Genomic DNA, 11561 nt, shown 5'->3' on the forward strand with positions numbered 1-11561 from the left:
TGGAAAAACCCTAAAAATAGCCCTTTTTGTTTGAATTTGTTTCGTGTATCAGTTGACAATTCATCTGTCATCTGTCAAAAGTCATCTGTAACAGACAACTTTTTTTTTTAAATTTGATATGACTTGAACTCAAATCCTTTTAATCCGTACGAATTGTTTTATTTATTTAAAATTTTTTATTTGTTTAAAATTTAATTCAAATTTTAAATAAATAAAACAATTCGTACGGCTTAAAAGGATTTGAGTTCAAGTCATATCAAATTTAAAAAAAAAAGTTGTCTGTTACAGATGACTTTTGACAGATGACAGATGAATTGTCAAGTGATACACGAAACAAATTCGTATATCGTGTTTTGTGCAGAGTGTTTAGTTAGTTAGTGTTTGTTTAGTTCGTGATTAGTGAAAAAATAATTTATATTTGATATGCCTCCTATAAGACGAAGCAATTTAGGTAGAAGAACCAGAAATGCTATAAACCAAGCTAATTACCGATCTAATCGTACTGCACAAGAACGTGACGACGGAAATGAACGTGAAAGAATTCGGATATCACAAACGCGTGAAGCGCGAGCGCGACATTCAACTAATAATCGCGCAAGTTTGAATCCAGCTGCTTTCAGTTACGATGTGTCAATTGACTACAGTAACTACCAATGTGTTGTTATTGGTTCTATGAACTTGGTTTGCTCACACTGTAAGGCATTAAAATACAAAAACGAAGCCAATGGATTGTGTTGCGCAAATGGTAAAGTGAAATTGATACAATTGGATCCACCACCAGAACCATTGTATTCATTGGTTTCAGGAATAGGAACAGATTCTATACACTTTTTGACACATATTCAACAATATAACAATTGCTTTCAAATGACTTCATTTGGGGCAACAAATGCAGTTCGGGAAAATTTTATGCCAACTTTCAAGGTATGTATTATAGCAGTTACTCATAATTATTTTAGCGAACAAAATTTTCTGTCACCAAAGTTAAGATGTGTTACTAATCTTCAATTTCTTAATAATTACGAAATATATCACTTAGTCATCATATTATATGGTGATTCAGTTTCAGTGACACTTTTATTATATTTTATATTTGATAGATATTAGTTAAAACTAAATATATACTTTTTAAGATCAAATATTATTTAAGTTTGATCATTGACAATCCATTAATTTATACCACACCATAATATTTTTTTTATTTACAGATACAAGGGCAAATATATCACAGAGCAGGTTCACTGTTACCAGTGTCAGATAGCGACAACAAATTCCTGCAAATTTATTTTATGGGCAATTCACCACAAGAAATTGATCTGCGTTGTGCACATAACAATTTAGTAAAAAGGTCTATTGTAGAACAATTACAAACTTTATTTCATCAACACAATCAATTGATTATATTGTTTAAAACTGCCCTGGATCTGATGCCATCCGATAATCACAAAATTGTAATCAGAGCTGATAAAACATCTGCAGGTCAACATACAAGACGTTTTAATGCACCAACTATTGATGAAGTTGCTATCGTTGTAGTTGGAGAAAACTTGGAATCCCGTGATATTGTTTTACATCGTCGGAATTTTCAATTACAACCTATAAAGGAAACACACCGCTCATATGATGCACTGCAATATCCCATTATATTTTGGCAAGGTGAAGATGGCTACGATTTATCAATAAAAATGATAAATCCCATTACAGGTAACTAAAATATTAGTTTAGCTATGGCGATAATATCTCAGTCACTATATTATGTATTTTAATTTTATATTTGAATGTTATTAAAACAAAATCTGTTTACAGGTTCTGAAACCAACAAAAAAGTCAGTTCAATGAACTATTATTCATACCGCCTAATGATTCGGGAAAATGCAGATAATCACATATTGAAATGTCGGCGATTATATCACAAATATGTTGATGACATGTATGTTAAAATTGAAACGGAGAGATTAACATTCATCAGGTTGAATCAAACCAAACTCCGATCTGAAGAGTATATTCACCTTCGAGATGCGATTAATACTGATGGAAATGCACAGAATGTCGGTCGGATGACTATTCTTCCAGCAACATACATCGGAAGCCCTCGGCATATGCACGAATATGCTCAAGATGCCATGTCGTATGTTCGTCATTATGGTACAGCAGATTTGTTCATCACATTTATATGCAATCCGCAATGGATAGAAATTAAGCAGGAGTTATTACCTGGGAAATCATCCATTGATCGTCATGATATTACAGCCAGAGTCTTTAGACAAAAGTTGAAATCTTTAATGAATTTCATCGTAAAACATAATGTGTTTGGTGAGACACGCTGCTGGATGTATTCTGTGGAGTGGCAGAAACGAGGATTGCCACATGCACACATTTTGATTTGGTTGGTTGAAAAGATAAGGCCAAATGAAGTTGATGCAGTGATATCAGCTGAAATCCCTAATGTACAAGTAGATCCTGGATTGCATGAGGTAGTTATCAAAAACATGATACATGGTCCCTGTGGAACTCTTAATCAAAATTCACCGTGTATGATGGATGGTAAATGTTCAAAACGATATCCACGGACATTAATATCGGAAACAATTACTGGTAATGACGGTTATCCATTGTATCGTCGCAGATCGACAGCAGACAATGGAAAATCAACAATTGTCAAATTAAATTAACAAGATATTGAAATAGATAATCGTTGGATTGTTCCATATTCACCCATTTTATCAAAGACATTCAAAGCACACATCAACGTTGAATCTTGCCATTCAGTGAAATCGATTAAATACATTTGCAAATATGTAACCAAAGGGAGTGATATGGCTGTGATTGGAATTGGTGCAGAGAATTCTAATGATGAAGTTACCCAATACCAAATGGGCCGCTATGTCAGTAGTAATGAAGCAGTTTGGCGAATATTTTCTTTTCCTATTCATGAGAGACACCCTTCTGTTGTTCACTTAGCTGTGCATTTAGAAAATGGACAAAGAGTGTATTTTACAGCACAGAACGCAGTACAAAGAGCTGCTCAGCCACCATCTACTACATTAACCAGTTTTTTTGAGACATGCCAAAACGATGATTTCGCACAAACATTGCTATATTCTGAAATGCCAAAATATTATACCTGGAATCAATCCTCAAGGAGATTTATACGACGGAAACAAGGAAAACCAGTTCCAGGATATACAGATGTATATTCCACCGATGCGATTGGCCGGATTTATTCAGTACATCCAAGCAATGATGAATGTTTTTAATTACGACTGCTATTAGTCAATGTACGTGGCCCAACATCATTCCAACAGTTACGAACTGTTGATGGTGAATTGTGTGGATCCTACAGAGAAGCCTGTCAACGTTTGCAATTGCTTGAAAATGACGTTCATTGGGATCAAACTCTCAATGATGCTGTAATATCATCACACACTCATCAAATACGAACATTGTTTTCTATAATCATATCTACATGCTTCCCATCAAACCCAATTGATTTGTGGATGAAGTACAAAGATTATATGTGTGATGATATTTTGTATCAAATACGGAATAGAATGGGAAATCCAAATATACAAATCAGTGAAGAAATTTACAATGAAGCATTGATTTCAATTGAGGACATGTGCTTGATAATGTCAAACAAACTATTAATTCAATTAGGCCTGACCGCGCCCAATCGTCCAATGCATGACGCTTTTAACCAAGAGTTGCATCGAGAAAGACTGTATGATCTCAACGCTTTGAAAGAATAAATTCAAACAAATCTTCCACTGTTAAATGAACAACAGAAGTATGTATTTGAAACTCTTATGAAAGTAACAAATGATGAAACTGGAGGGATTTATTTCTTAGATGCACCTGGTGGTACAGGAAAAACTTTTTTTATTTCATTAATATTAGCAACAATTCGCTCACAAAATAAAATTGCACTTGCACTCGCTTCGTCGGGAATCGCAGCAACTTTGCTTGAAGGTGGTCGAACAGCCCATTCAGCACTAAAATTGCCATTAAATATGCAAAGCAATGAAACTCCAACCTGCAACGTTTCGAAGAACTCTGCAATGGCAAAGGTTTTGCAGCAATGTAAATTGATTGTTTGGGATGAATGCACGATGGCACATAAAAAATCTTTGGAGGCTTTAGACAGAACCTTAAAAGATCTACGTAGCAATAATAACCGATTTGGTGGTGCAATGATTTTATTAGCAGGAGATTTTCGTCAAACATTGCCAGTGATTCCACGATCAACGCCAGCTGATGAACTCAATGCATGTCTAAAGTCCTCCAATTTGTGGAAACATGTTAAAGTACTTCATTTAAGCAAGAATATGCGTGTCGAGTTGCAAAATGACCAATCTGGAAACATATTCTCTAAACAACTCATTGACATTGGTAATGGCAAATTTCCTATAGACATGTTGACGGCTTGCTTTTGCTATGACTATAAACAAGTCCCAGGGGCAATCATTAAGTGTTCGTGGTATTAATCTAGAAAACCCATGTTTCTCACATGGTCAATTGTATGTTGCCTGTTCCCGTGTTGGAAAACCATCAGATTTGTTTATCTATGCGCCAGGTAATCAAACAAAAACCATCGTATACCACAAAGCAATATAATGATAATAATAATAATAATTATGATTCACATGATTAACAATAAAGCGATTACTTACTTTTCAATCCTTATATATGTTTTATTTAATTATTTTTTATTCACAACGCCCTATCACCAGGGTGGTGGTTCTGTTCAGGAGAATTTTTTAAAATACGTAGGCACAAAAACTGCCACATTACAAATCTTTTTGACAGGACGAAGTCTATCGGGTCAGCTAGTTATTGAATAAAATGAAATAGTAAAAATAATTTTTATATGCCTTTCTATTATTATAAAAATACCATATTTAAATAAATTTACATATTTGAAAAATTAACTAGAACTCCAAGAACCATATAAATAAACATTACCATAAAAAAGACCAAAATCCTTTGGATCAAACACAGCCAATATACTTAAAACCAAACGAAAAAGCCACCACTATATACGAAAGCAGTAACCTTTTCCTAACAATCTCCAAGTATTATCGCTACTATTTTTGATCCACAAAATAAATTGACTAGTTCGAGCTTTCGATTAACATACTGTACATTTACTAGCTTAAAACGAATGGATGACCGTACCTGAAAGCTGAAAGACATCTCAGTCAATACATCATTATATTCACAAAACAATAATTTATTTACCTATGCTCTTATATAATAATGCATTGTTTTTTTCTTGACATTAGATCACTAGGGTCTTGTTGATATTTTTATATTATGGTTATTTGATCCAGGTGTACTTTTGTTAGCAAATTTAATTATTTCAAGTATCACGGTACGCTGTTCTAACATGTCAATTGAAAAGTTCACGGCCTGACATATAGATGGCGCTACTAGAATTAAATCCATATATTTTTTAATTAGCTCTAATCCTCAAAAGATACGTGCATAAATTTGACAGCTGACGGATCATTAGTTGGTGAATTATAGCCTTTTGAGTGAAACAACTTTTGTTATCGTGAAAAAAATGTATGAAAAGGAATTTCGTGTGTTGATAAAATATTGCTTTTTGAAGAGAAAAACTACAGTTGATGCAAAAACTTGGCTTGGTGCCGAGTTTCAGGATACTGACCCAGGAAAATCAATCATCAAGGTTTAGACGTGGTGAAATGAGCACCGAGTATGTTGGAACGCAGTGGACGCTCGAAAGAGGTTGTTACCGACGAAACCATTAAAAAAATCCACAAAATGATTTTGAATGACCGTAAATTAAAATTTAATGAAACAGCAGACACTGTAAAGGTATTAACTGAACGTGAACATTATATCATTCACGAATATTTGTGTATGAGAAAGCTCTGTGCAAAAGTGTTCCGCGCAAGCTCACTTTTGGCCAAAAGCAACGACGAGTTGGTGATTCGGAGCAGTGTTTGAAGATGATCAAGCGTAATAAACCCGAGTTTTTGATTCGATATCTTACAATGAATGAAACATGGCTCCATCATTTCACTCCGAAGTCCAATCGGCAGTCATCCGAGTGGACTGCATACGATGAACTCGCTCCAAAGAGTGGGAAAACGCAACAGTAGGCTGGCAAGGTTAAGGCGTCCGTGTTTTGGGATGCGCAACAAATAATTATCATTTATTATCTTTAAAAAGAAAGAACCATCAACAGCGACTATTATATAGCGTTATTGGACTGTTTAAAGGAGGAAATCGCCGAAAAACGACCGCATTTGAAGGAAAAGAAAGTGCTGCTTCACCAAGAAAATGCACCGTGTCACAAGTCAGTGAAAAATCCATTAATTGGGCTTCGAATTGCTTCCTTATTCACCGTATTCTCCAGATGTGGCATCCAGCGACTATTTCCTGTTCTCAGATCTCAAAAGTATGCTCGCTGGGAAGAAATTTTGGTTAAATGAAGAGGTGATCGTCGAAACTGAGGGCTAAAGCAAAGGATAAATCGTACTATAAAAATGGCATCGAGCTGGATGGTCACTATAATCAGTAGTAGTAGGCCGGGGGATTTTCAATTGTCCTGTTATATATACATTAGCAGATAGTCCGGTATGGAAAATACAAACAAATATCTTGGCATAACCCTTAATGTTAAAGTCAAGTGGAAGTTACATCACAGTCACAAGAAAGGATGTAAAGAACTCAGGCTAAAGTGCAAAAAATGGTACTGGTTATTGGGTAGGTATTTAAAATAGCTCTGTCAGTATAAAATAAGCTTGTGCTTTACTAACAAGTCTCGAAATCAATGTGCATTTATGATATTCATAAATTATGTCCCGAGACACAAATAGAGGCTCCTTCAAATACATCATCAATAAATACCAAATTAAAATAAAAGCAGTTAGATTATTAATCTTAATTTGATAGATTTCTGGCTACTCTCCAAACTATAAAATATTTTTAACAAAATATTGAGCCGACTTCAAAAAATAAATAAGAAACTCACTAAAAATTAAAAAAATAATCAAACTTAGATTTTTAACATAAAGGAAAACGTTTTAATATAAAATATGTATATAATAATCGTTGTAATATCTAAATAAAAATTAGCATCTATTACTAAAGTATTTTATATTCTACTATATACACACAATTTAGCTTAATACCTACCTAAACCTATTTATCTATTTACAGTTTTATTTTAACTTACCAACTGATCACTTTGAAGTTGGTAAGAGCAACAAATTGGATTAGTTCGTAATTTTTGGTATATGTCACAAAATTATATTATTATTTTCCTATTGTTTGGGCTACTACCTTGTACGTTCCAACACTAATACACCGATTTCAAAATGATCAGTTAGAAGTAGTTGAAATAATATTGTAAATAATTTTTTGATGTCGGTTCAAACCTCTTAGTGTTAGATATTTATTCGATAAATTACGGAGTTATTTTATTAAATATTACAATGCTAAATAAAGGTGCAGCCCGTATGAGGAGAAATTGGAACAACGAAACAATGAGTGAAAATAAAGAACGCTTCAGGCCCCGGGGTCCGCTACCTAATCTAGTTAATTTGACAAATGTTCTGATCAGACTAAAATAACAACAAAAGGATGTTGCCCCCGCCTGTGAGCTGAACGCTCTAACCACTACACTATAGAATCAGTTGCCTGTAATATTTCAATGACTTCTCATATGATATGATATGCGTTCTAAAAAGCAAACTGAACTGTTTACTTATTTCCTTTACATCAGTTCAGCAAGAACATTATACAGAAATATCTGATTATATAGATAAAGAAATATGTGAAAACATTGTACGTGCCTTTGAAATTCCCGCTTCCTTTCCCCCATCAGATCCTGTCTTGATTCCAAAGGTATCACCTTGGAAGTGCACTCTTTCGAATAAAAACAATATTGAAAATCGGCCCATTATAGACAGATAAATCGGCGAACATACATTATAAAAGAATATACGGACTTCCTCAATTTTTTCGTCGTTAGGTTAAAAATATTATATATCCTTAAATTTAGAATGATTTTAAAGGAAATAATATATATAAGATTGAGAGACTTATAATGTAACACCTTTTTTTTGCTCAACAACTATTAATTTAATAGTTCAGACAAATGAATTGTTAGCTATTTTATATGTAAAAACAATAATTAGCACTAAGTATGAACAGCAGTCTACGTTCCTTTGTTTATCAATTTCTATTCAGTTCAAATTTATAAATAGGATCAGAGAATTTATCAAAAATCATAAGGGGTCTTTACTTCTTAGTAAAATTGATACCCTCAAACCTACATTAACCCCAGTAAATATTGAATATTTTTGGGTTCGCATAAAAATTAATTACATATAATTTCAAATTGATCTATGATTACATTTGGTTGGAATATGACCAAGTTTTTGTCGCCCATCACGATGGAGGGTAAAAAACAACAGTGACGACTGTTTTCTCTCTCCGGTTCAACTAATTAATTGAATTGTTTTGTTGCTATGACATTTAGCGATATTTTATCGTTAATTATTTAATTTTAGTTAGAGTAAAATAGGTCGCCGTTATTATGCAAATAGGGAGAATTATTTTAACAACTGATTGAATTTGTAATGATGTTTATTATGTTTTAGTTGTTGCGAATGATTTAATAATTGCTATTTGTTTAATAATTTATTTTGCCTGAAGTTATTGTAATGGGTTAACGAAAAAGTAATTTATGTTGTTTGATTATGAGCAGTGAGTTTTTGTCACATTTATGACAAAATAATGCCATCACTATAGAACTTTGAGATTTTTTAGATACAATTCTTTATAAAACAGTCAAGTAAAGCTGTTATGCTATTAAGAAAACTTTCGCCAAATCATTAAAAATGTTTGTAAGCCAGCGATGTCATGATAGAAGAAAACGCTTATTAGAGAGTTTTATTAATGAACCAACGGTCATTGTTGGACATGTATTGTCAATTTATATTTTCGATATAGAGTACCCTTTTGGGGACATTTTTATCACCGCCGTTACCCCAAATCCTAGTTATTGTACGGTAAATACTTCCCAGGATTATGCATATTTACTGGGAATATATATGCATTGATGGAGTAAGGTTCATGGAAAATATAATATTCCCTCAGGTGTTTACTCAGGTGGCGTTGCATTCCCACCGCGTTGTAGCCGATAGAGCCAGGAAGCATTGTATAAATCACTCAGTTTCAAAAGGCCGAGAAACCATTCAATGTATTCAACCATACAAGAAATCATCACCTTGATTCACTTCACTGTAAATTGTTGATTAATGAATTACTAAAAGAATGCTCATTTACATCAAAGTTCAAAAGAAAGAAATCGTCAGCTGTTAGCAATCGAGGCTAATTGAAATTAGCGTCAATCGATTCACAGTGCTAGTGCTAACAAAAACAAACAAAAGGTTACACTAAGGAGCTATAGAAGAGTTTCTCCAACATCGACAGGAGAACAAGATTATTTAACACTCCATTAGTGCTTCAGGGTATTGACAGTAGAGAGTCAAATTGATAAATGAATCGAATAATTAATAATTTGTCCAAGTTCGACAAACTTATGACAAAAAAAATCCTTTCCAGTTTCACTAAGAAGTTAGCATCGCCTTTGTTGACGATAATTAGGTGTTTGTAATTGCTTGTGACGCTCCTCCAAAATTTTACCGCGATCTTTTTCGTACGTTATTGTTAATACACGAATGTTATTGGTAAATTGATTTATCTTTATTTTGGTATATATTACAGTCTTATGGTTCAAAATCAAATTGTTTAAAATATCCTATGGTCGATAATTAGTTTATATATTTAACGTTTTAATCGATTTCCAACGATTGGCTAGCCATGGTGAGGCTTACTCTCTTTATCCAATTATTTAGAAGGAAAATATGGTTACCGTTGACACTGGCGTCCAATTATTCACTCCTTATCCACTGCGGCATATCTTTTTATTTTCGAAAGTTTTTTTTTTAATTATTACTCTTAGTAGTTCCACAATCTGCCCAGAGGGCAATAAGTATTTGTTATGTTTATATTATATATACTTCTAGAAAATCACTTAAGTTTTCCCCTATACAAAATAATATGTTAATTAATTAGTCTTATTTTAAAGTTTCATTCTAAAGTCTCTCTAGTAATCAGATCGGATGGTGTTAGACGTTTTAGTTTAAGCACTTCACTGTCACTTCGCATATTTAGCTGATTAGCGATTACATTGGGATGCACTGACACTCTTTCAAAGTACTTCACACAAAAATGTTGAATTTCATTCATTAACGGTTCTAGAGAAATATCGCGTTTTATCATCTTATTTGAAACGTAGTACGGAGCTCCGGCAATGGCACGCAATACTTTATTTTGGAACCGTTGTTTGATGGATATATGCTTGCTAGCGGTTCGCCATAGTTGGATTCCATATGACCAAATAGGATTGTGTATAGATTTATACAATAATATATTTTTATCTGATGATAACTTGGTTGTGCGCCCGATAAGCCAACACATTTAGTAGAGTTTAAGTCCAAGTTGTTTTTGTTTCTCTAATATGTGCTTATTCGAAGTTAGACGCTGATCTAGGTGCATACCAAGATATTTAGCATCCTCTGCCTGCGGGAGTTGACAATTATTGACATAGACTGGTGGACATGTTCTTCAAGGCAGCGTAAAAGTTATATGACTGGATCTTGTTTCGTTGGCTTTAATACGCCATCAGCTACATTTGTATTTCATTTAGGTGTATTTGTAGGTTCACTGGAGACGGCTGGATCTGCATGAGAGGATTTTCGAAAGTAACGAAACAAAATATGATGAAATATTCTATAAAGTGTTACGTTTAAACTAGCTACAGGCTACTATGGTCTTAAGTATTATTAAAAGTTTACTACTTGTTGGGAAAACCGCAAATTATTGATTCTATAACCTACTTAATATTGGAAATGTTGATATAAAGGCTTTTGATTAATTTTAAGGGATACTACTTTACTGTAAAGTGTACACAGTGTAATATTAGTTTTTAAAATGTTGCGTATTACTGACTGACACTTTTTCTCATATCTTTGGATGCATCTAAAATTCGATACTAAAAAACGGTATGGGAAACTATTACAGGGTTTTTATGTCAATATGCGTAATATTTTATATCAAACGTTTTTATGTCAAAACGCCTATTGATTTTATGTTATCAAATAGCAGAACTTCTTTACCAAAATTGCTTTTTTTCCAACTTGTGTAAAAACCGAATATAAGCATTTTTTTAAAACACGTTAGAACTTTTATTTTTCTTTATTCGTGGAAATTCATAGATAACTACTAGGGTCTGTTCCTAGAAGTGTATAATAGTAATTTCTGATGTGTCAAAATAAGTAATTAACGTATATTTGATTGGTCTAAGTTCATTCAAAGGCTTACTAAAATATCGGTATACTTTTGGTGACATTTAGAATTTTTCTTGGGATGTAAACGTGGTGATTGATATTCCTGTATAGAGAAATAGACCAAACATTAACTTTAACATAGACACAAATAGGTTATTATTCTACAAAAGTTGT

At 33.2% G+C, this 11561-nt stretch overlaps 1 protein-coding gene across 1 annotated transcript; it reads left to right on the top strand.

Annotated features, from left to right (window-relative positions):
* Positions 1-297: 297 nt before the first annotated feature.
* On the top strand, positions 298-2822 carry LOC143191899 (uncharacterized). The gene is made up of 3 exons (XM_076397337.1): positions 298-924; positions 1209-1704; positions 1807-2822. Exons 1-3 carry the CDS (start codon positions 424-426, stop codon positions 2670-2672), a joined length of 1863 nt encoding a protein of 620 aa, XP_076253452.1. The 5' UTR covers positions 298-423; the 3' UTR covers positions 2673-2822.
* The last annotated feature ends 8739 nt before the right edge of the window (positions 2823-11561 follow it).

The sequence above is a fragment of the Rhynchophorus ferrugineus genome, unplaced genomic scaffold (genome assembly GCF_030347505.1).
Source record: "Rhynchophorus ferrugineus isolate W39M unplaced genomic scaffold, kcgeb_rfMv2 rfM2, whole genome shotgun sequence".
Lineage (NCBI taxonomy): Eukaryota > Metazoa > Arthropoda > Insecta > Coleoptera > Curculionidae > Rhynchophorus > Rhynchophorus ferrugineus.

Bases quoted from the DNA above. Each gene is read 5' to 3' on its own strand.
- LOC143191899 (XM_076397337.1), top strand. From the start codon at position 424: ATGCCTCCTATAAGACGAAGCAATTTAGGTAGAAGAACCAGAAATGCT. The intron at 925-1,208 runs GTATGTATTATA...TTTTATTTACAG, and splicing joins ATTTTATGCCAACTTTCAAG to ATACAAGGGCAAATATATCA. The intron at 1,705-1,806 runs GTAACTAAAATA...ATCTGTTTACAG, and splicing joins AATGATAAATCCCATTACAG to GTTCTGAAACCAACAAAAAA.